The following is a 26,439-nucleotide window of genomic DNA, read 5'->3' on the forward strand; positions in this document are numbered from 1 at the left end:
GTAAATCTATTAGCTAACCACGTTAGCAAAAGACACCACTTTTCTAACTCCATCAGTTTCTTACTCCATCAGGTGCTATCACAAATTCGACCAAATAAAGATATAAATAGCCACTAACCAAGAAAAAACTTCATCAGATGCCAGTCTGATAACATATTTATTGTATAGCATAGGTTTTGTTAGAAAAATGTGCATATTTCAGGTATAAATCATAGTTTGCCATTGCAGCCACCATCACAAATCTCACCAAAGCGACTAGAATTACTACAGAGAGCAACGTGTATTACCAATTTACTCATCATAAAACATTTCTTAAAAATACACAGCGCATAGTAATGGAAAGACACAGATCTTGTGAATTCAGACAATATTTCAGATTCTCTAAGTGTTTTACAGCGAAAACACAATAAATCGTTATATTAGCATACCACATGTGCAAACGTTACCCGAGCATTGATTCAAGCCAAAGAGAGCGATAACGTTATCATCGCCAAAATATATTAATTTTTTCACTAACCTTCTCAGAATTCTTCCGATGACACTCCTGTAACATCATATTACAACATACATATAGAGTTTGTTCGAAAATGTGCATATTTAGCCACAAAAAACCGTGGTTATACAATGAGAATACTAGCAAAACTGGCCTGAAAATGTCGGGCGCCATCATTGACAGTGATCTTGTCTAATGAATAACTATTCATAAACTTGACTAAAAAAATATAAGTTGGACAGCTATCGAAAGACAAATTAGTTCTTAATGCAATCGCTGAATTACATTTCTAAAATTATCCTTACTGTGCAATACAGGGTTCGCCAAGCGAAGCTATACCAAAAAAAATGGCGGAATATGCGTTTAACATTTTTCTACAGAACAACGATTTATCATCTTAAATATTTCTTACTATGAGCTGATCTTCCATCAGAATCTTGGGCAATGTATCCTTTCTCCGGTCTAATCGTCTTTTGGTCGAAAGATGTCCTCTTGTCCGTCGAAATGGCCACTAACGTTCGATCGGTACTGGAAACGTGCCCGGCGCTTCAAAGTGCATCACAAAGAAATGCCTCAAAATCGCACTAAACGGATATAAATTGCTATAAAACGGTTTAAATTAACTACCTTATGATGTTTTTAACACCTATAACGAGTAAAAACATGACCGGCGATATATAAGTGGCTAAACCAAAGCTTGGAAAGAGAGCCAGTCCGACGTCCATCGTGCGTCAGGCGCAGCAGGAAAAGAAAGCCACTTCCGCCTTGTGCTCTTTTATACAGGCCCTGATTGCGCAATCGACTCCATTCAAATTGTCACCTCTTACTGACATCTAGAGGAAGGCGTGGGCAGTGTTTGTATCCTCATAGCATTTACAGGGACATTAAAACTGACCTGGGACCAGAGGCCAAGATTTCTGAAATCTCACTCCCTGTCAGGAAAAGTGCTGTAGAATGAGTTCTGTTCCACTCAGAGACATAATTCAAACGGCTATAGAAACTAGAGAGTGTTTTCTATCCAATAATAACAATAATATGCATATTGTACGAGCAAGAATTGAGTACTAGGCAGTTTAATTGGAGACCAATTTTCGCTAAGTCGAAACAGCACCCCCTATATCCCCAAGAAGTTTAAGCTAGTACCTCCCAGTTTCACTCCATTTCAACATGTTTTATTCCAGTGTCAAAATTGACTACAAAGTGGAAATTGGGTAATTTTGGTTATAAAGTCAGTCTCGTCTAAAACGGAGTTTGGAACATCTGTGCGTCACAAGGGGTAAATGGAACATTGTGTTTTGATTTGACAATGTCCATTTTTCCACTAACATGGGTTGAACAGCTGCGGTGATTGCTCTCTATCCAAAAGCATAGACAGTGAGACAGGCCTGCCCAGCAGCTCCGACTTTGTTTACATAAGATGTCACGCATTTTCTTACTTGAGAATTACTGCACCAAACACCTTAGTTAGATGTAAAATTGCACAACTAAAAGATCCTCAGCAAAAACGTCAACATTTATTGCACATTTCTTGAGTTATCTTAGATTAATTCTGGTGATTTTAAGGAAGTGAAACAGGCTTCCGCGTCTACAGTGTCTCATGGTGGACAAACATGGAATCGGTCAGGAAACTCCTCCAAGACTGAAATTTCGTTTTTCTTATGAGCAACAGAAAAACACACGTGCCAATCGGCATGTTCAGTGGCTCTTCTTAGTGCTTTTGGTGTGACACCAAAATCATTCCCCAGATGGGCAGACACCCTACCGTTAGCGACAACTAGATCCTGTTAAAACCCCTCACTCTCCCGTCTCCTATCCCATTAGTCTCAGTTATGTTATGGGGTGACTTTGATCAAAATTGGCAAACATCTCTTAAGTGTCACTGGCAACACACAAATGGTATTTTATCTGCATGTGCCACACTTACTGACAGTGTCTGTGTGCGTGTGTGTGTGCATGCGTGCGTCCGTCTGCCTGTCTGTCTGTGTGCGTGTGTGTCTGTGCGCGTCTGTCTGTTTGCTCATGTTTTCTTTTGTGTCAACCAGCTAACGGAAGCGAGGTGCACATCAGCAACGTCCACTTCGAGGACACGGGGGCGTACACCTGTATCGCCAAAAACGATGCCGGGGTGGACGAGGACATCTCCTCCCTGTTTGTGGAGGATTCGGCGCGCAAGACCCGTATGTATAAGTCATGATGTCCCCTTTGCGTGTGTGTATCCTTCCCTGGGGATAATGGAGACACGCAGCTCAAAACATTCAATAATTCATCCAGTCACTTGTTAATATTTTATAGCAAATTTATAGAGCTTCAGCTAGAGAAATAATAGATAGCTACACACAATATTATTGTCTCCTATCGTTTGGCTATGGAGGATAATGGTTGTCATTAGTAACAGAGTACCTATTCTAATACTATGTTAATGGCTGTGTTGTTCATTTTTTATCTTAGATTCTTGTTTAATTGAGGGAGATTTGCACTGATGGTCCCGTCATCAAAAGGCGTGTGAAATTAATTCCGCTTTTTGAGGAAATGTTTGGGTGGCCCTAAGGGACGAAGTAGAATTGTGATACAAGTACATGTTCAGAACAGACACAGTCCTATTCATCATGGGACTTTCCAAAATGTAAAAAAAAGAAGAGATCAATCCCTGATTAGCAAACCACGTTGTCGCTAATCCTCTTCTCTCCTAATAAGCAAGGCCAGACTCTAGTGGATTACGACACTCAGTGCCATCATTGAAAGGGTGAAATTATGGCACTGGGTGGCATTTTATCTCCATGGCAATTTCCTAACGTCCACAAGGGGCAATGTGAGTGTCTCTTACCATTTAGTAGGCGTGTTGGCAATGGGGTTGAGGATGGGCTTAAACCGCGAGCTACGGCTCAGAGGATTGCGGGTTCAATCCCGGTGCTAGGCACTCTTTGTATTTTTTGTTTTCCTGCTTTAACCCTATCCCAAACCTTAACTACTCAGAATAAATAGCTAAACTTAGGATTCAGTTTCACTTTTGCAGAGTTTGACTGGCAGCTAAAATAGGGCAAAATATTCTGTAATTAAAACGGTAGCGCACTCTTTAATCTATAGACGGCCCCACGTGCCATAATTAAAACGGTCAGCCGTGCCACATCTCTGCTGCTGCGGTTACGGGGAGGGATGGTGTTTTATTTGGAGCATGTGTTGTAACGACAGCACGCAAAAAGCAAACAGAGCAACTCTAACTCTCAAGTCACTCACATGTCCCCTTCGATGATGCATTAGGTTTAGCTGCTGTCCCAGCGACAGTGACACACTCCACGTGCCGTCACACATCACAGGATCACTCAGAAGTCAGTCAGTTGCCTCCTTTGAAGATTTGAAGCCACCGAGTATGTTGAAACTGCTCAGGGGTTTGACACACACACTGGTGACCATTTTGGATCATACCCAAACCAGAGAGCATACTTACTCTTGGGTCAGAATTCAGTCAGTCTCCTCCTTTGAAGCTTTGAATTCACTGTGTATGATGAAACTGCTCAGGAGGTCTGCACACTTGCGACCATTTTGGATCCACAGCCCATAGTCAACATCAAAGAGATAGCAGCGTGGATGTTGAAATAGTCCACCACTACATTATAACCACCCAGCAGCACCCCAATGCATGTTTGACCTCGTCTGGTCTCCCCTTATTACCCCTGTGGGCTGTCTACTTATCCAGGAGCTTAGCTTGCGCTGCTAGACCGCAATGCAGACTGCCTCTCTAGCCCTGAGGCTATGTTAGCGCCCCTAGTCAGTGTGTAAGTAGAAGCTCTGCTGTGCACGACTGATGCATCCCACCACTCTCTCATGAGAGAGAGAGAGAGAGAGAGAGAGAGAGAGAGAGAGAGAGAGAGAGAGAGAGAGAGAGAGAGAGAGAGAGAGAGAGAGAGAGAGAGAGAGAGAGAGAGAGAGAGAGAGAGAGAGAGAGAGAGAGAGAGAGAGAGAGAGAGAGAGAGAGAGAGAGAGAGAGAGAGAGTTTTGTACAAAATAATGTATTATACCCGAATTAACTTACATTCCCTGCATTACAGCCATCACTGGAAAGTGATGTAGCCTTACAGTAGGGTATTGAACACCACTTTGTTTATGACGTACTGTAGCCTACTTTCTTATATCCATATATTAGCATAGACTTGTGAAAGACACTTGTGACCAGCTGATGCATGTGATATATGGTCCATGTGAACTGCCCTTCATATAACCAGTGTAACTTGTGTCCCTGGGCTGGCTAGCTTTAACCTTAGCCAAGCTATTCCTAGACATCTCTTGTCTCCCTCTTCCCTCCCTCCCTTCCTCACCTCCCTCCGTCCCTACCTCCTATTGGATCACTGTCTGCTGTGCCTCAGTGGCTGTCGATCCCTCAACGACCTCCCATCTTTACCGGGAACGATACAACCTCAACCCCTTTTGCAGCTGGAGCCGTGTGTGAACTTTCAACTCGATACTGTCGACCATCGTTTGCTGGAGCTCCTTCATATCATCCTTTGTTTTTAGTAGATGTGATGTCATACCACATGTCTTATATTTTCACTGTGTGAGTTTTCACTCTCTTTCACTCTACATCAGATATCTAGTACAAATAAATACACTTATCTTGACTGTCTTATTCAACACAGTGTTGATAGATTACTGAAATAGTTACAGTAATAGTACACAGTAGTGTGAGAAACATGATACGCTGAGCGAAGAATGAGCCCCGCTCAGTGGATTCACCTTGAGCTTGTTCAAGGTCAAAACACCTGCTTCTCGCTTCCGCGCGAGTCAATAGTTTTTCTGGAACCCGTTGGTGACTCTCCTTAAGAGTCAACGCCAGGGGTTGTGGGTTCGATTCCCACGGGGGGACCACTACAGAAAAAGTTAGGACATTGTAGGCAATCACTACTGTAAGTCACTCTGTATAAGAGCGTCTGCTAAATGACCCAAAAAAAAATTAGAATAATCTGACAAGAAATGGTGCTAAACTGGCATGAATATCTGCCCTGCATTTAAAAATGGCCGCCAATTATTTCTGGAGCGTGAGGCAGGGGTCTTTGTTGGCGTTGGTTTTAGTGTGCCTTGGCCAAAACATAGAGAGGGACATGTGCCTACAGCCTACGCATGTGAGTATTGTGTGTGTGTGTGTGTCAACATGTGTGTGTGTGTATCAATCTCTCCCTCAACGTCAGAAAGACAAAGGAGCTGATCCTGGACTACAGGAAGCAAAAGGCCGAACACACCCCCATTCACATCAAAGGGGTTGTAGTGGAGTAGGGTCTAGAGCTTCAAGTTCGTTGGTGTCCACATCACTAAGGACCTATCATGATCCAAACACACCTCTTCCCCCTCAGGAGGCTGAACATATTTGGCATGGGCCCTCAGATCCTCAAAAAGTTCTACAGCTGCACCATCTTGACTGGCTGCATCACTGCTTGGTATGGCAACTGCTCGGCATCCGGCAGCAAGGCGCCACAGAGGGTAGTGCGTACGGCCCAGTACATCACTGGGGCCGAGCTCCCTGCCATCCATGACTTCTATACCAGGTGGTGTCAGAGGAAGGCACTAAAAATGTACTCCAGCCAAGTCATAGACTGTTCTCTCTGCTACCACACGGCAAGCGGTACCGGAGCGCCAAGTCTGGGACCAAAAGGCTCCTGAACAGCTTCTACCCCCCCCCCCACAATTTTTTTGCACTGACTCTCTTGCACTGGCTCTATGCACACTCACTGTACTCTACCCACACACTCACACTTACTACACTGACACTCCAACACACACATACATACCCCACACACACACACACACACTCAGACTACATATGCTCACTCACACACACAAAACACATGCACACATGCATATTGACGCAACACACAAACACACACACACACACACATTTTAAAAACTTTTTAACTCTGCATTGTTGGGAAAGGGATCGTAAGTAAGCATTTCACGGTAAAGTCTACACCCGTTGTATTCGGCGCATATGACAAATACATGGTTTTGATTCGGGGTGTTTAGGTGTGTGTGTCAACGTGTGTGTGTGTGCGGGCGTGTGTGTGTGTGTGTGTCAATCGATGCCCATCACATTCGATTACGTCATGCTTTCACACTGTGTTGGCCACGGTTCACAGTCCCTATGCAGAAACCTAAGCTGTGGTGCCAGCAACAGCAGTGTCATGGCCTGTCTGTCTGGCTGTGCGTCTGCAGGGGCTCCATTGTGAAGCGTTTGTAAGGTATGGCACCCTTGAGCATGTGTCAAGCCTGTACTGTATGGTGCATTAGGGTGTGCAGGCTTTTGTTGCAGCCAAGCACTATCACACAAAATTCAACAAATCCTTGAGCTCTTAGTTGAATCAGGCCTTGTAGGGTATTGTGAATGGGAGAGTGACAGGCTTTTGTTACAGCCCAACAGTACCTTGACAATTTCAACAAATCATCAAGCCCTTGAATCAGTTGAATCAGCTTCATAGGACATTGCCAATGACTTGCGGTCTATTGTAAGGCCAGTGTGTGACATTATGACGTCTCGGGGAAGGCTGTCGGAGACCTGCACTTTTCTCCCAGACGTAAATATACGTTATATGATTAAAAAAGTATAGTGAGGCTATAATTCTAAAAGTAAAGTTTCCATCACTGGGAGTCTTAACAGCTTGCTGTCGGGAAAGTACTTATTTGAAACCATCTAAAACATGTATCCTGCTTTTTCTCCTGACGAGGTAAAATCACATGGGTAGCTCCACACTTCTGTCCCACCAATTACTTGCGCTTTTGAATTTTTCTAGGATTTTCCCCTCCCAGGATTAAATCGTTGGATATTTTTTTCTTTTAAAAGATGATATACTATCCCCCCAGTAGTCAGTTCTCTCCACAGACTTCCACCTCCAATTATAGAATAGTCTTACACCTTTGAAGAATTCCATTTCGGCATTACCCGGTATAGTATGACTGGGTTGTTTCTCAATCCAGCTAAAGTTATCCTTCCAATAATGACGCGTCCTTAAATCGGCAGCATTAAGCTTTTAAAATCAACTGCAGCAAAAATAAAAACCTGGTTGAACATTAATCCATTTACAGCGTTTCATGGCATTGGAACAGGAAGAATTTAAGTTGACGTATACTTCAGTCGAGGGTGATACAGCATAGTTGTTGGTGGGCAAATATTGTCAACATTCCATTTTGTTTGTGTGTGTGTCTCTGAACTGATTTGTCATCTTTGCCTGGGCGACCACATTCTCTAAGCTCTTTGTGTGGCATTTTATGAACTTGTATTTCAATCTTTCCATAACCTTCTATCTATCCATCCATAACTGATGTTTCATGGTCAGACCGTGAAACAGGAATGTTAATGAATCCAATTGAAATCTGTGTCATCATCATGTCAATAAAGCCAGGCAGTATTTGAACAAAGGTATTTATAACCAGCTATAATTAAAACATATCCTCTGTCTCAATTTTACTATGCTGCCAGGTCAATTTGCATAACAACTGACACACACAGCAGACACAACGTGCCAATGTTGCCAGGCGACTCAATCCCAAACACAGGCTGATAAATCCAATGAATCACAGTGGGAGAAGAATAAAGAGAGGAAGACACCCAGGGTGATTGTGTTGCGAAGCATATTTTCATTTGCATCTGCCGACCTAGCTAAGTTGGGGCTGCCTGGCATCACCTGTTAATCCAGTCAGTAAGTCTGCTAGCTGCGATGTCAGGATGTTCCAATCCACAGGCACTGTGCCCAAATGTTGCAGCCGTGTGCCCTTGTAAGCAGAGCAAGTTTGTGTTGTAACCTTGCTGATGGGAAGGTGTTGTTATGTGGGGAATGTGGAGTCCCGGCATAGTGAACCCCGCCACAGCTGAAAGTGGCACATAGCTGTTTTTTAGTATGGATGACGAATATGATTTATGTGCCCCTTGTATGTTTTAGAACGATTGCAATCTTTCTGCCCTGTGATGAATAGCATCATATTAATGCGTTATTGGAAAAGACTTGGGCACCAAGACCTCATCTCATAACCTTCCTCCTTCCTCCGTTTTCCCCAGCAGTACCAATTTGGCGTTTTTTGCAACACCACCAGAAACTGGAACAATTCAGTGTTCCCCTGCCACTCCCCTTTTTATTTCCACGCTCATATTTAATCTACAGCAGTTCTCTGTGTAACTTTAACTCAGTTCTTTTAAATGAAACCAAAATGTATGCATGAGTTGTGCCACTACCAAAGCAGTGGCACAACTGCTTTGGCAGTTATTTGTACTTATCTTTCTCTAATCTCTCCACACACCAGAAGAGAGGGTGAGAGAATGAGCAGCATCAAAAGAGGGAAAGATTAGAATTGGAACTGAATTGAGGCCCAAGATTGGTTTGCCAACAGCCAGGAAAATGGAAGATTGAATGGAAACAGGGGGTTGTGGGATGGATGAACGATAGGAGAAGGTCGCCGTGCTTATACGGTGGGAAAATAAGGATAGTCAAAACAAAATGGGGCTGTTATTTGCATTTTTGCTCCTGAATAGCAAATCTTACATTTTCCTGTGATAGGCCGGTCTCACTCGGAACGCAGGCTCTGAGTGTTCATCTATTTTTGTGGCGAAATGAGCACGTCTTTATAAGAGGCATATCATTCTCAACTCAAAAGGCTCTGAGGGCTTTGCAGGGTTGTATTCCAGGTCATGCATTCAAGTTGCTTGGTTGTTATGCAGCTCAAGTTTCCATTTCCATGTTATTAGTTGTCTCAAAGTGAATTTAATGACAATTACGGTGTTTCTAGTTAGGAAAAACACGTAGCCCCTTTAATGACCTATGGAACTAATCTACGCTGGATATATGTGTCGACTTTTAATGATAACTACAGTAATAACTAATACATAAAACACACACTTATTGACGGATAATTACCTGAGGCGAACATTTATTTTATTCCATATCTTTCATTGCATGTGGTACACGCTTTGGCGGTATAAAACACAGAGGGCTTTTTAGGTGGGCTAACAACAAAACGGTAACAAACAAATGGTTTTTGTTTGTATGTATTTACAATATACCATCTGGATTGTGTTTGGTATTCAATTATTCTAGAACAGGGGGTTTCTATTGATTGGTTGTTGCAATAAGTATCAAAGAGGCGGTTTTCTTCAAACGTACATTTTGTTTGGTCTAAATCGGTATGTGAATTCTTACAAAGGGATAACCATTAATTCCACACTCTGTCTTTCCTTTCTTGTATTCCCCTTCAGTGGCAAACATTCTGTGGAGAGAGGAAGGTATGTTGGTATTTAAACCATTTGTTGACTGTCATGTTATACAGTAGATTACTATAACAAGTTATAAAGTAGATTAGATGATTTTGATTGACACAATTTCAATGGACATGTCAAGCTGTCCTCATATAGACACCGTACATTTGCTTCTATAAAGTCCGTTTCTAACGAACATCTAATAACTGGGTCCGTTTTCGGTTATGTTGAAGTAGCTAATTACCTACCTACTCAACTGTTACATTTTAACTGTGCTGTACATCCGTGCTCCATGCCACTTAGCATAGTAGTTTGTTGTTAACCTTGTAATAAAACCTGTCCGACTTGTAACAAGGTTGCATTTCTCGCCAGGTCTTGGAATTGCCAATATGTTCTATGTGTTTTACGAGGATGGTATCAAAGTCATCCAGCCAGTGGCATGTGAGATCCAGAGACACATAAAGCCCAGTGAGAAACTACTGGGACTTCAGGTGAGACGTCTTCCACGAGAGAAACACGTCCAGTTCATGTAGCGTTGTAGGGCAGATTAGCTGTTAGCTAATTAGCATTATTAGCTTGAGGACCAACCGCCTAGAAGTACGATTCCTTCAGGTGAAATGCCTTCTAACAGAAACACTTCCTCTTCGCGTAGCACTGTGCTTGGTATAGAGGGCTAGCCTAACAAATTAGCTTTAGCTAGCTGTTAGCTAAACAGTGTTCATATAATTAGCTTAGGACCGACCACCTGCTTTGGTATTATCAACACTTTGATAACTATTTGTGTATTTCACATTTGATCTTGCAAACCTGTCAACAATCTTTTATTCAGTGAAATGGTTGCATCTCATAACAAATGGGGAGTTCATTGTCACGCTTGTCGTCACTACTGTTTCTCATATATTTGATTAAGTGAAAGATCATGCACTTCTGGAGGGTTGTCAACTCCCAAAAGTCTCTCTCTCTCTCAAGTCAGGCTCCTCATTGAATTGCCGTTTGACATCGAAATGGTTCTCACTCTCTGCTGCGTCTTCCCTTTTGAACCGACGTATTATTCAAAGCCGGTCGCTGATAGATGCCTCTCAGATTTACACATGTAATCAAATGGGTGCATTCCTCCTTTCTACCTTTCATCAAAGAGCCTATGTTTATTGCACAGCTGTTATGTGCGAAGGCGAGCCATGAATGCACAACGATCAGGCCCGGGCTCCTCGGAGAGACGACATCTGTATTAGGATATCAATAACGGGGAACTCTATGGCAGCAGCACAAGCTCTGTCTACGAAGAATGTTGTGTGAGTATGTGTGTGGCGCGTCTGTGGCTGTTGGTTTGTGTGTGGGTACTACTGGACAGAGAGGATGACTCTGAGGGAGGCGAAGATAATCTACTGTTGATTTGCCAATGTGTCAAACCCATTCTGGAAATGGTGCTCACATCTCACATTCTTGATCGATCATTCATGGTAATGACCTAATAATTAATTCTTAAGTGTTATATGGGTGTCTTACTGTGATACACATGTCAGCTGAAAAAGCAATGCTGTTCGAAATTCAGTGGCGAGGCAGATACATTTCCTGAGGCAGGAAGCAAGGGGGGCTAAAGAACAGGGATGTTTTAGGTTGAAGGATTGTGTTTGTTGTGTCCAAGGCTAAGAACTAGTCTTGCTCGTACCACAAAATCAAATATGATCTTGGTATGTTACAGAGCCCAAATTGTCCTCACCCGACAACCTTTACAGCATGTTTTCTATACTTCTAAAGCTTTCCATTTGATCCAAGGACAATGTTGGTAGAAAATAACAAGAGTTTTTCTTCTGCCTACCTGCCTAGGGTTTCGCACATGCTCAGTTGCGACGTACTGCAGTGTTGTCTACAGGAGGGTAGAGGTAGAGTCTCTGAGGTATTCAGTCTCCAGATGGCTTCTGCTTTGATAAAGTGGCAGAAATTAAAAATATGATTACATCCCACAGTTTTAATTGTTTCCTTCACAAACACATCCATGAAAATGGAACTTTGTTTATCTTGTTGACTGCCAATTCTGTGATTTAAAGTAAAAGGTTTAACAGCTACAGTTGCCATGTGATGACACAAACATGAGCACCCACATGAACAGAAGCCTTGAATTAAGACCTATGTGTAGTATTGGCATGATACATTGGCAAATCAACAGTAGATTATCTTTGCCTCCCTCTGAGAGTCATCCTCTCTGTCCAATAGTACCCACACACAAAATCAACAGCCACAGACACGCCACACACATGCACGCACACACACAGAATCCGCCATTCACAGTCTTCACTGGATGTCAGAGTTAAGGTTTCACACCTCTTTCCCGAGAGTATTGGGCCCGCGGCGGTGTGGCGATGTGTGACATCTGTCAGAAAACCCCCCTCTGTGACAGTAGGGCGCGAGTGAGTTCATCCTCCTAAGGCCATGGCTCAAACCAGGCCATGAGGCCTCAAACAAATCTTCCCTTGGTCCAGAACAGAGAACAGACGCTGGGCTGAGCCAGGCTCACAGGCCACGGGAGGGGACAGGGAGCGAAGAAAGGGACATAGCAGGGGATAGAAGGACAGAGCATACTATGGTATAAATACTATAGTATTCACTGTAGTGTTTTGCAGACTTTATTGTAGTATTCACTGTAGTATTTTTGAGTACTATTGTAGTATTTACTATAGTATACTGTACTATACTGTAGTTTTTATAGTTTATAATAGTATAAATACTGTAGTAAAAGAAAAGTGTAGTATATACTTAAGTAAGTATACTGTAGTATTTACTGTAGTGTTTTTGATGACTGTACTTTTTTTGTGGACTGTAGTATAGTGTAGTATTTACTATAGTATTTTGGCGGATATTACTGTAGTATTTACCATAGTGTTTTTGGTTTATTATCTTGTATATAGAAGTAGAGGCTTTCTCCTTCGAGAAATATTAAAAGACCATTTACTATAGTATTGTAGAGTATACTACAAAATGCTATAGTAAGTACTACACATGATCGAGGGATACTACAGTGTGTAGTATAGTAGTCTACAGTTGACTATAGAATTCTATAGTAAGTATCGCAGTATTCTATAGTGAAGTATTATTTTTTCATGTGGGCAGGGTTTCAGAGGGTAGGTGGTGGATTGCACACGGGCAATAGGGAGGTGTGTGTGTGTGTGTGTGTGTGTGTGTGTGTGTGTGTGTGTGTGTGTGTGTGTGTGTGTGTGTGTGTGTGTGTGTGTGTGTGTGTGTGTGTGTGGACTTGGACTTGGACTTGGACTTGGAGTTAGCTGATAAGGGAAGGACTCGAAAACAACACAAGGGAAGCAAGGAGATAAAAATAATTTGTTTTTTAATGTGTCATTTTGATAAATGTTGCACAATACATGTATTAACTGTGTGTGTGTGTGTGTGTTTTATTTTCAGGCTGAGGTTTGCCCCATGTCAGTGGGGGAGGTCAAGCAGAAGTGTGTGTGGTCATCAGCGGTTAACGTGAAGGACAAGTTTATTTATGTCACACAGCCAACCTTGGCCAGAGTGCTTGTGGTCGACATCACGTCTCAGAAGGTTGTCCAGGTAATTTCGGCCATGAAAATTGGATAATCAAGATCATCTTCCCCTTTGGACAGGTCCTGCTGTGGAGTGTTATGAGTACCGGTATGCAGTAAACACAATAACGAACCACACATACGGCATCCATATTAGGAAGACCCTTACATGTCATGCAAAACAACACATGTCCAGTAATAGGCCACAGTACACAGCAATGGATGTAATGTTGTATTGTTTCAAATAAATTGCTGTTCTGCCTTTTTCATATCCGCACTCATTCTCCTTCACTCTGAGTTAATATTGTATTTTTCCATTCGTAGAGGAAGCCTCGAGTCGGAAGGACCTGGAATATTTGTTTTACATTTTCAATGAAATTTTGATCTGCACTTTTTTGAATCTGGAACCATTCATAAAGCAAATGTTGTTTTTCCGAACGTCATTGAAGAAATTACGAAGTTGATGAGTCTGAGAGGCTTACACTATTCACTAGAACTGACAATCATTTAGCACTCTAGCTATTCTGGTCCAGGGATGGACACAGACTTTTTCACAAACCCTCAGTTGAGTCCGACTTCATTTAGATACAAATGCACTGAACTTAAGGAACTCAATTATTTTCTGTGATAGAGATTTGGATTTTGTTGTTTCAATGTCTTTTCCATCAACCGACCTCTGCAAAGTCTTTGTATGGCTTCTTAAAAAAAAATGTGTACATCCTAAAAAAAACTGTGAAAGCTGGTCCCGTTGCTCAAATAGATACAGGTGATTGTGTTACGTACTTTACCTCCTTTTTCAGCCAGTATATAAGCTTATCAGTGGTGTAGTGGAGGGTAAAGTTGTTTACATGCTTTTTTTATTTACACATGCAGAAAAATTCCTTGAAAACATAGGGAGAGTTACTTTATTTACCGCGAACGCCGATCAGTGTTTACCCACCTATTTTTTTTTTTTTACCACTGTTGACTATGACATCGCAAAAAATAATGTCAGCCTGACATCATTGCAGTTTGGCCTGCTGGGAATGGTTAACCCCATGATGAACAAAAAGGCTCCAACGTTCTTACAGTAGGAGAGGACCTCGAGCAGAGCAGGTTGTGTATGTGCCGGGTTAAAAAGGTGTGTGCGTCTCGGAGTAAAAGGACTCCGCATGGGGCCCAGAAGGCGCCCAATTTCTGCTGCTGAAGGCTCCCTAGGGTCAAACCGGTCGTCAGGTTGTTGCGCTGGCGACCATCACAGGCTCATTATTGGGTCACCTGGAGGTTTGGCTTCATTACTTTAGATGAGCTAACGCTAATTAGCCACCTGATCCTCGCTCAGCTCTACCAAGGAAAGGAAAAGGGGGGGGGGGGGTCATTTGGGTGTCTCAGTTTATTTATCATCTTCTCTTTTCGCTTTCAAAATTGAGTTGTACTTTATATTGACTGGCTAGGTGTAGCTTTAATGAGTGTGGTGAGAAATGTCCTGCCACTGTATTGTATGGATCATCCATCAACTGTATAATTTTGTATGTGTTTACTGGATTGATTCTGTCTAATTCATAGCATATCCACTATCACAGACACAGATTAGGTACATGTGAATATGGATGGAATAATACTGTCAAGTCCTCGAGAGGCAGAAGTTGCCGGAAAAGAACAACGACAATGTCCACACCTCTTCCGTCTGATGACTACATGCTCAGAGATTAGTTATGACTCAACACATCTCTCTCATATCTCCGTGTACCATAAATCCCCTCGAGTTGTTTACTCTCACAGTAATACCATACACTTTAACATGAAGCAGCCAGGTAATATGCTCCATTAAGATTTTTACGGGGAGAAAAAAAAACACTACTTCACCATACTTCAGCTTGTTCTGGTGTCTGCTCTAATTTCCCAGAAAGAAAGAAAAGAATTGCTTTTTTTGTGCCAAGCTAGGTGTAAAAAGCTGGATTTGTGTTGTTTTTCTCACTGTGTGTTCTCTACTGTCAATCCGCACCCGAGTGGACATAATGCATGAGTGCCACACACATGACTCATCTGTCGGAGCCGGCTGGAACACATCGTAGCCAGGTGTCAAGGAATGGATACGGATTGAAAGCAATTACTTCGGTGTTGTAGAGCAATTGCACTGTCACCACTCGATTTGAAAAGCCGCTCGACGTCCAAACACCTCATACATAAAAAAGGTCGAGCCTCCCCGTTGTCTTGTTAAAAAGGAAAACTTGACTCTTCCTGTCAAATCCAATGCATTAGCGAACGGGGAAAGTTGTGATATGCACCGTGCCCAGCGTCAAAGGGTATATCCGTCTAAGAACCGTGTTGAATTGTCCTGATTTGCTCTTTAAGTGCAGACCTGTCTTCAAATAGTTGTGCTTGCCTCACGCTGTGCTTGATAGAGCTTGCCTTATGTGATGGAACCAATGGAAAAGTCCCAAAAGTGCAAACCCTGTCCACCTGGCACTCCAGGAAGGCTAAAGCAAACGATCGGACTGGGTAAGTAGAGTGTGCTATTTGAGGTTTGTTTTTGTGTGTGTGCTTTCAGACGGTGAGCACAGACCCCTACCCAGTGAAGCTGCACTATGACAAATCCCACGACCAGGTGTGGGTCCTCAGCTGGGGAGACATGGAGAGAAACTTTCCTACTTTGCAGGTAACTGTTTGACATCACACCGAAATTCACTATATAGAGTAGTATTACGTGTTCGTCTTGATACTAATGATCTATACAAGTGGGTCTATGTACAGTATGTGAAATAGGCAATATTTAGTGTAAACTCACTGTTTAACGACAATACTATTTTATGTGTTATGATATGGCATAAAAACACTGTGTTGTGACATTTTCGGAACACTACTATGCATTACTGTTCTTCCAATGGGATACATTATCAACTATCAATCCAAGTTTGGTCAACAACCCTTTCCCAAATGGCACAGTACTAGGTGGCATTTTCTGTTTATAGCTCAATACAAGTTATTAGCCTGCACTGCTTTTGGATTGTTAGGAGGTTCCAGTCTCTCTAGTGCATTATGGCATAATTAAGGCTACCTTTCTTGTATGCGCACACTGGTACAAACACAACACAGAGGACCTCTCCTCCCAGTCTAAGTTCATGTCAGAAGCGATACAGGAGGCAAACACAGTGAATAATTCATGAGGGCCATGTTAAATATCTCCCCCATCTTCTCCTCCTTTCCCCTCCTCCCCCTCTCCTGGTGTGGTGCTAGGTGATCAATCAGGCCAGCGGGAGTGTGTCCCACCATACCGTCCACACCCAGCCGGTTGGCAGACGCTTTGATAGAGTGGAGGATTTCTTCATTCCTGCCGCCAGCCTCATCATTAATCACATCAGGTACGTCAGTGTCGGTATGTGTGTGTGCGTGTGTGTGTGAGAAAGAGAGTCAGAGTGTGTTTGTTTGTGGGTGGGTGGTTGTGTGTGCGCGAGAGAGTCAGTATGTTTGAGTGTGAATTTAAATATAGACCCCCCCCCCCCTCCTCGGACCTCGCCCCCCTGCCTTCTGAAAAGCAGGGGGAGGTGAGTTTACCGACCCACTGCTCTTCAGCAACATATGCAGAGCAGATCGATTTGATGCCTGCGCTTTTGACGGGCACTCACCGAGACTCAGTCCCGAGCTGCTGACACACCGGGGCTTAACTTGATACAGAAGGCCTAGCGCAATACCAAACGCTTAGCTGGAGTTGGAGTTGTGGAGAAAGCCAAGTGCCAAGCCGGAGGTATCTGGGATTTAAGGAAGTTAACAGACTCCCGGAGAGTTGCATTCGCAAGCACTAGTTGTAATTAGGTCCACTAAGACTTGTCTGATAGGGTTGCTAAAAAAACATGGCAAAGTACTGAGAATGTACACTACCGGTCAAAAGTTTTAGAACACCTACTCATTCAAGGGTATTTCACTTGAGTCATTGCTAATCAAATTGTGTGACTTGTGTAGCCTACCTTGAGCTGGCAAACTCATTTAATAAATATCCTATAACTTCAGTGTATTGTTGTAGCCTTGTGTTATTATGGAATTATTATTGGCCATGTTTAATTCATTAAATTGGAAGTTATCAAAGCTCTATCGCAATTGCCGATCAGTAGGCTACAGATAAAGATAATCAATGGCTGTTGTTGACAAGCATATTCAGTTCATATTCATATTAGTCATATTTAATTCAGTGATTGAAATTACGACCTCATTCTCAATCGCCTCGCTATTCATGTTGAATAAATGTGTCTGTTAATTTGAACTAAGCAAGCTGCTAAATTGTTCAGTTTACGTATTGCTTACATTTCAGATAGTCTACTGTAGCCTGTAGACTATCTAAATAAGATGTAGGCCTATCAGGGGCTATAGCCTCCCTGCATCTAAGTGCACTCAGGCTATCCGGAAGGCCAATGTTAGTTACTTTAAGGAGCTGTTCTCTCTCTGTGGGACTAACCCCAAGAAGTTCTGGAAAACGGTTAAAGACCTGGAGAATAAACCCTCCTCCTCACAGCTGCCCATGTCCCTTAATGTTGATGATGTGGGTTTACTGACAAGAAGCATATGGCTGAGCTCTTTAATCACCACTTCATTAAGTCAGGATTCCTATTTGACTCAGCCATGCCTCCTTGCCCATCCAACATTTCCTCATCTCCCACCCTTTCTAATGCGCCTATCCCCAATGTTTTCCCCCCTTTTTCCCCTGCCCCGCTACAAAGTTTCTCCCTGCAGGCAGTCACTGAGTCCAAGGTGCTAAAGGAGCTCCTTAAACTTGACCCCCAAAAAACATTGGGGTCAGATGGTTTAGACCCTTTCTTCTTTAAGGTTGCAGGCCCTATCATCGCCAACCTTTTTAACCTGTCTCTCCTTTCTGGGGAGGTTCCCATTGCTTGGAAGGCAGCCACGGTTCGTCCTTTATTTAAAGGGGAGATACATTTTTATTTGTTTTTTTATTTAACCTTTATTTAACTAGACAAGTCAGTTAAGAACAAATTCTTATTTACAATGACGGCCTACCAAAAGGCAAAAGACCTCCTGCGGGGACGGGGGCCTGGGATAAAACAATAATAATAATAATAATAAATATAACAAATATAGGACAAAACACACATCACGACAAGAGAGACAACACAACATTACATAAAGAGAGACCTAAGACAACAACATAGCAAGGCAGACATGACAACACAGCATGGTAGCAACACAACATGACAACAACATGGTAGAAACACAACATGGTAGCAGCACAAAACATGGTACAAACATTATTGGGCACAGAAAACAGCACAAAGGGCAAGAAGGTAGAGACAACAATACGTTTTGCAAGGCAGCCACAACTGTCAGTAAGAGTGTCCATGATTGAGTCTTTGAATGAAGAGATTGAGATAAAACTGTCCAGTTTGAGTGTTTGTTGCAGCTCGTTCCAGTCGCTAGCTGCAGCGACCTGAAAAGAGGAGCGACCCAGGAATGTGTGTGCATTGGGGACATTTCACAGAATGTGACTGGCAGAACGGGTGTTGTATGTGGAGGATGAGGGCTGCAGTAGATATCTCAGATAGGGGGGAGTGAGGCCTAAGAGGATTTTATAAATAAGCATCAACCAGTTGGTCTTGCGACAGGTATACAGAGATGATCAGTGTACAGAGGAGTATAGAGTGCAGTGATGTGTCCTATACGGAGTATTGTTGGCAAATCTGATGGCCGAATGGTAAAGAACATCTAGCCGCTCTAAACCCTTTTTTAGAGCTGTCCTTCTCTCAGCACATATCAAAGCTGCAGGCTAAAGTTAAATCTAGACTTGATTTCCTCTATCGTAATCGCTCCTCTTTTACCCCTGCTGCCAAACTAACCCTGATTCAGATGACCATTCTACCCATGCGGAGACAATTTTTAGAACGGCAGGTAATGGTGCTCTCGAGGGGCTAGATGTGCTTTGCCATTCGGCCATCAGATTTACCACCAATGCTTCTTACAGGTCACACCACTGCACTCTATACTCCTCTGTTAACTGGTCATCTCACACAAAGACATGATGGGGAACAGAGGACTAAATACATGTAGATTGATTGGGGAATGAAAACCAGGTGTGTATGGAACAAGACAAAACAAATGGACATATGAAAAATGGAGCGGCGATGGCTAGAAAGCCGGTGACGTCAATCGCCGAACGCCGCCCGAACAAGGAGAGGAGCCGACTTCGGCGGAAGTCGTGACAATAACAGCACTTGATACAAATAACACCACTGCTTATAAAAAACCCAGACTCAAAACTGATTCAAAACTAGCAATGTCCCTTATCAGAAGCATGTTCAGTGGAGAATCTACATGGAATCTACATTTAGTCCACAAATAGACTTTAATCGATGACCATTCATTTTGCCCTAGGTGTACTCAATTGAATCTCCCTGGGGTGATAGGTAGGCAGACTGCCACCCTTTAGGTCCAATGGAGAGGTCAAACCATGCCCACTCTGCATAGATCAAACTCAATCAAGCGCACCTATTGATAGCTTTTCATGCGTAATAACTCCCTTAGCCTCAGGCAAGATCGATCCGTCGCGGATGTGCCCAACAACTCCACCAAACCAATATGCAGTCTGTGCACCTCCTAGCCCAAAACAGGAGTCTCAGTGCACTGAACATCACAATATACAAAGGCTTTGGAGGCTTTTAGATTTATCAGGAAAAACCATCCAGGAGCTTTGGGGAGCTGCGAATCAATGCCGAGGATATGGCATTGTGCACAAGGACTTTTTAAACGCCCTATCCCTTTGAAACGTCTGATAGCGCGGCTTAAAAGAGCCCTTGATTGTGCTCTTAGGGCGCGCAAACATCTATTGAATGTTTTTGCTGACTCTATTATAGAGGTCTTGGACTTAAATTCCGGTACAATCTTGTGTACTGTTGTTTCTACCTCGCTTGGCGGGGAGTCGACAGTGGTGAAAGTTTTGCTGGCTGTGTTGTATGTCATGTTTTTTTACATTTCTGTCAGTGACTGGACAATGGAAAATAAGAGTAGACCTTCCAGTGTTCATATGGATTTGAACATGGAAGTATATATTCCTTAGCCTTTCTTCATTCTACAGTAAGTAAGGGCTGCCATTCTTACATAAACATCGACTTTTGTCTATCTCTCATCTATATCGTACAGTATTTCAAAGCAGCATAATGCATTTGGCAGACCATCCGAGCAGTACACTAGTAAGGTTTAGACCAATGATATCTTGGATGTAAACCAGCCCCACTCTGATAGCTTCAACAGGCCTTTGTAGTTTTAGCAGTAGGGTTATTGCAGTATGCACTGTACTGAAAGATGGCTTATGTCATAGCTATGTTAGGTAACAATACACCAGCAAGTCAATAAAATGAATGAAGTGTGAGAACATTATTTAAAATGTGATTTTTATTTTCATGTTGGAGGATGGTTAAACATAATGACATAAGGACTTCATGATACATTCATAATCCATACATAACACATTCATAAGTAGTGTGCGCAATCATTTCTTACATGCTTATGTCAAGCACCGCAAGTTGATGTTTTCATTGTGTTACAGTACTGAAATGATACATTTGTGGTGGTAGACAGAAGCATTTCATCTATGTCAAACAGTGATGTACTGTTTGGGTGTTTATAGTATATCCTTCCCGTCCGACTCATTAAAGAAAAATTATTTGTCCAATTCGAGGTAAGTAATCGCTGTTCTGATGTCCAGAAGCTCTTTTCGGTCATAAGAGGTGGTAGCAGCAACATTATGTACAAAATAAGTTAAAAATGTGAAAAAACGAACAAAATAGCACTGTAAAACAGCAGCCATCCTCTCCGGCGCAATCTTTACATCATTTATGCAGCAGCATACAGTACATTTTTGGACTGTGCTCACGGTCCTTCGTGGGCAAATTTTGTCATCAAAGTCTGACATTCTCTGGATTTGTGCTGCATTTAAAACAACAGTGAACTCTGGAAAAAACACGGTCTAATCATGATGACGTCATTGATCTTCAGATCGTAGCTCTAGAAAAAGGCCAGATTTACAATTCCGAGTTGGATGATGTTCAAAACGTATTTTCCCAGTCGGAGCTCATTTATTCCCTCCTTCCCAGTTGTCTTGAACTCACTGAAGTCAAGTTTTCGCAGTTCCGAGTTAACAGTTGTTTTGAGCGCGGCAAAAATCATGCTTCATTGGCCAATGTTGATTGTTTATCATTTTAAACTTGGAAAAGAGACCCTTAATCACAGATTTGGGACCACACAGCCACTGTCACTGATTCCTTCCAAACCACTCACTGTTGAATTTGCGATTTCCAACTTGTTGTGTAATGTTTATGTCCAATGGCCGATGAGCACCGATACGTTTTATCTATAATTTCTCTTCATTATTTCTCTTCATATGACAAGGATTTGCCAGTACATTGTCAACTTGATTCATGATGATGACTGCTAGCTAAGATTTTGAAAGTATGATGTTGACATGATCAGTCCAATCAAAGCCACTGTACATATAACGTGATTTGACGTCATTTTATCTGTGGCCAATCACCTTGAGCCTTCTTGGATGGGCTCTTCTGATGTGGCAGCACCCCAAACTCTATGGCAGCACCCAAGGGGCTAGAATTTTAAAAGTCTACCGTTAGACTTGGCGGTGACGTAGAGTGTCCCCATGAGTGACAGAACACTGAGCCAATCAGGGCGCAATGCTCCATATTTTCTGCTGGCTTGCCCCACCACCACAGAAAGCACTGAGCTAGGCTGAACACCTTCTTTTGGAGCTGCCTTACTCAAGAAAACAAAACAGAGACCATTTTTGTATGCGGCTTTATCAACTCAATGATATATATATATTTTTTTTACTTTGTTTGCAAACTTTACAAGCAATGCCAGCCCAGATGATACTTTTACTGTTCATAGAGAACGCAAACAAGCCCATATTTCTCAAAAACTTTTTCGAACAAACTTCAGCACTACTCATTTTTTTTTGCAGAAATAAGGCTGAAGGCAAAATTGTCATATTGACCTTCATATATCAAATACTCTGCTTTGTATCACTGTAGATGTGCTCCATTCACTGATCTGTCTTAATGTACACATTTGTAAGAGAGTAGGGACATTTATCATGGGGAGTGAGTTGTCCTAAAATGTATACCATACAGGTGATACATTCACATAGCACTTGATGGTATTTACAGTTGCTTGCACTAACATAGTACTCCTTTCTCCCTATCAGGAGTCCACCCACAACATCATTCTACTTTCCCTTTTTCTCATTCTCCCATAGATCAAATGATAGTTATTTTCTCTAAGTGTGTTAGCTTTGAATTAATTTATCTCCCTGTGGGTATGCTTTTCATTACTTGAAGGTGCTTGTGTTGGGATCAAAAGCTCCCTGGGAAGAAATCCTGTGGATTTTGTGTTGGAAGTTCGACACATTCCAGAAACTCACAATTACACAAAATCCAAGGGTATTTATATATCAAAAGATAAAGGCCATGGTCATGGACCATGCAGGCCCTCTGATTTCATGACCCAATGCAGCACCTAGATCACGTCCACTATCAGGCCCATTTATGTCCAAGTCCCCAGCCCTAACGCCTCAAATGGACGATACAATCTCTGGATCGATGCTTTACTTCACAGTGCTGATAATGTGCTTCATCACTCTCTAACAGTAATTTTCTGTCCACATGAACAGACAGGGTGTTTAAAATCACATAAAAGAAGACGGATGATACTGAGATTGAAGTGCAGGTCAGGATTGATCAGACAACATTCAGATTGAATTTTGCCATGTCGGCCCCTCACATTCTCCCTCCAGTCTTGCATATCAGAATTCGAATGTGTCATTATCTCTCCTCTTTAGATTTTGTATGCATAATATAATATTTTCAATGATTAATATGCCCATGGAAATCTATTACTGTGAAGCATAGGGCAGACGATTTCAACTCGGCTTGCTGAGATTGCTCATCTGAGGCGATAAGAAAATGGCCACTGAAATGTGAAAATGTAGACCGTATCCACCCCTCTCTTCTTCTCAAACCAATCCTAAGGCCGTTTCTTTGAGGAACTGAAATATTGGAGCTAAGAGAGTCACACACCCCAGTCAATTCAGAGTATAATAATAGGAGAGGTGATGCAAATGGAAGTCCCTGTCACTGTTAAGATTGTAATCACAGCATGAGCGGGGAAAATGTGCAACTATTCAATAGTCGTGAGGATAACAGACTTCTCTCGAAAATCATACATTTAATTCTACTCTCCACAATTGTAAATGTAACTGTAGTCTTGGTGAAGGTTGGCTTTCATTCTAATGTAGCACCACTATGAATTGTGAAGTCCGGAAGCAAAAGCAAATTGATTAAAGTCTGTAGGTGTAATGTGCAACATGAATTAATTAACTAATAAATAAGCATAAAATACATTTTAAAGTATATTTTTTAGTGTCGACCCTCAACAGTACTTTTAATGGTTTTATATGTGTCATAAAAACGTGAACAGGTATACTAACATTCAAAATGTATTTTCTTTCTGTCTAGATTTGGAATCGTCCTCCACAGAAATGAACCGGCGCTCCACAAGATTGACCTGGAGACCACATCGTCAGGGAAGAACATCAGCCTGCTCAAGTACAACTGCATTCCCAAGTCCCTGGCTTACACCCACCTGGGAGGTTACTACTTCATCAACTGCAAACCTGATTCCACGGGCGCCACCCAGCCCCAGCTCATCGTAGACAGTGTGACAGACTCCGTGAATGGACACAACGGGGACGTCACCGGCACCCCGTACGTGTCTCCGGACGGTCACTACCTGGTCACGGTGGACGACCGCAACGGCTTGATGAGAATCCAGCAGATCACGGTGCGCGGGGAGATCGGCGAGCCCTTTGACATCCACACCAACCTTCACCTGTCTGATGTGGCCTTCCAGCCGTCGTTCACCGAGGTCCACCAGTACAACGTCTTCGGAAGTTCGGGAAGCCAAACGGACTCTCTATTTGTCGAGCTGAGCACAGGCAATGTGAAGATGATCAAGAGTCTGAAGGAGGCCACCAAGGCTTCCGATTGGCCGTGGAGCAGTAGAAACCGCGTGATGACCGGCAGTGGACTTTTCGGACAGTACCTCATGACCCCGTCCAGGGAGTCTATTTTCATCCTGGACGGTCGTCTCAACAAGCTCAACTGCGAGATCGCTGATGTCGTCAAAGGCAACGTAGTGGCGTGGGTTGGCGAGTCGTAGGCCGGTCTGTGTTTAGACTTGTCCTGTCTTATTATTAAGGTACAGTTGCACTGAATTTGGCTGCAGATACATAATTTATTGGGTGTGAAGAAAAACGTAAGCAATTCTCAAAACCAAAATTCACAGATCAAAATCGTATTGGATGTTGTTTACTAGCCGAGTTGAAATCGTGGGGGTTCCACAATATCTTCTAGGGGATATCTGTTAAAATTAGACAAATTAGCGTCATATTAGCATTTTTCGATTGCAAGTCTTGCCAATTCAATTGGATGGACGTTTTTTGATATTCACGTCAACTGGCATTTCGCTAAAAAGAGGGAGAAAATAGGTCTAGACTATCCTCCTCTGTTTCGTCTACTCCCGTTCCATTTTTTTTCCTGTGCCTTGAAGGAAAACAAACTCCAAAAGAGGAATTAACATATTTATTCCCATTGCGGCTGCAGATTACACCTTCTTCTCTTTGACCCTCCTTCGTGGTGAGAGATGCTCTAAAAATCCATGTTTCTCGTCTTATTTTCATCTCGGACCAACGTGGAGCCCATTCTGGGCTAATTAAAATGAGCTCTTGCTGAGACCCCGTCTCGTTTGAAGTGGAGATGGAGAGATTGAGTTGTCCATTATGATGTAGTGCTGCTTGGTCACCTTTGATCTCTGAGAGTCTTCAAAAGAGCTAGTGATTTGAATGTGATTTCGTCCAACAATCCAAGTCTCAATGACAATGTTAATAGATTGATCCATCTTAATATTTGTGGGATAAATTAATTAAAGTTTCACACTTTGATTCACAAGGTCAATGTGTGTGTGCGTGTAGGTGTAGAAAAATATTCAAATTTGAAGAATATCCCTGGCCCAAAAGGAGTCATAGTATATATTAGAATGTACTTACATATTGTCAGTCAATTTTGGCAAAGTTTAGCAGCTGGATGTGTATCATTACAGTGAAATAAAGAGGGATTTGTTTAGTTGGAAGTGGATTTGTGCAGTTGTAGAGAATAGAGGCACTATGAGCTGTGTGGATCTAATGAGAATATAGTGAGAGACCTTGGTCTATAAGCTTCAAATGTGAGTCACATTTCTTTTAAAATGCTACAAGGCAGAGCGTAGTTGGATGAATCAGTTGTACCTATGAAACCTGGCAAGTATGTGGCCCGTTGTGCTTAGGACACAAATTATTTCCCCGAAGGACACATTCTATGCATTTTCACCATAGCACTCTAACACAAACACAATGAGGAATATGTTTATGTGTTATTTTTCAAATCTAATGTTGGACCTCTTGTCCTGTTATGGACAGGTCCATTTTATGTTCCCAATTAAGATAAAACATTTTTATATAATTTGATGTTTTGTTTTATTTGATCAATTCAATTTCAATTAATCAAAAAAACAAAAAATGATATCACATTTTGTTTGGTGTTGCCCCTTGATACCCATAGGACTGTACTGATTACCTGTGACTTTTCTTATTGTTTTCTGTATATAGCAGCAGAGTTGACTGAGTTCCTTAACATGGTAGTTTTCATACAGTTTTTGAGGGCTCTGTTCATTATTTTGAGTGAATATGCACCCAACCTTTTTAAGAAACGAAAGAGCACCATTGTCATCGCGCTAACCTTGACCAAGTACATTGTGATTTCACCTACCTGAGACATTGTAGTTTTCATTATAGCCATGTACTGTTTGTTGATTCATGTGATTATTATTTATGTAGAGAATACACACTTGACATTTTACCTGACAATAAAGTCTATACCTCCTTTCTGTGGAAAATGTGTTTCAAACATGGTTTCAGCCCACACTCTACTAACGCCGTTGAAAAACCAGGTTCAACACAGTTCAGAGAAGCTTCTTCGGTAATGCTTCTGTTGCTCACAATAGCCCCGTTTATACCTGGTTCTAACATTTGTCCTCTCTCTTGACATTGTCCACATTCTCACATGTTCAGACAGGTGTAGACAATTAAAAGATGCATTGTG

General features: G+C 42.2%; 1 protein-coding gene across 1 annotated transcript in view; it reads left to right on the top strand.

The window, feature by feature from the left end:
- Positions 1–26,171, top strand: part of LOC120061869 (follistatin-related protein 5-like) — a 166,048-nt gene extending 139,877 nt beyond the window's left edge. The window contains exons 9-15 of the mRNA XM_039011649.1: positions 2,536–2,670; positions 9,720–9,746; positions 10,092–10,210; positions 13,134–13,283; positions 15,786–15,893; positions 16,472–16,596; positions 23,761–26,171. Of these exons, the coding sequence (XP_038867577.1) occupies positions 2,536–2,670; positions 9,720–9,746; positions 10,092–10,210; positions 13,134–13,283; positions 15,786–15,893; positions 16,472–16,596; positions 23,761–24,463 (1,367 nt within the window). The 3' untranslated portion in view covers positions 24,464–26,171. The remainder of the gene's footprint in view (positions 1–2,535; positions 2,671–9,719; positions 9,747–10,091; positions 10,211–13,133; positions 13,284–15,785; positions 15,894–16,471; positions 16,597–23,760) is intronic.
- Positions 26,172–26,439: the final 268 nt, after the last annotated feature.

This window comes from Salvelinus namaycush, chromosome 17 (assembly GCF_016432855.1).
Source record: "Salvelinus namaycush isolate Seneca chromosome 17, SaNama_1.0, whole genome shotgun sequence".
NCBI lineage: Eukaryota > Metazoa > Chordata > Actinopteri > Salmoniformes > Salmonidae > Salvelinus > Salvelinus namaycush.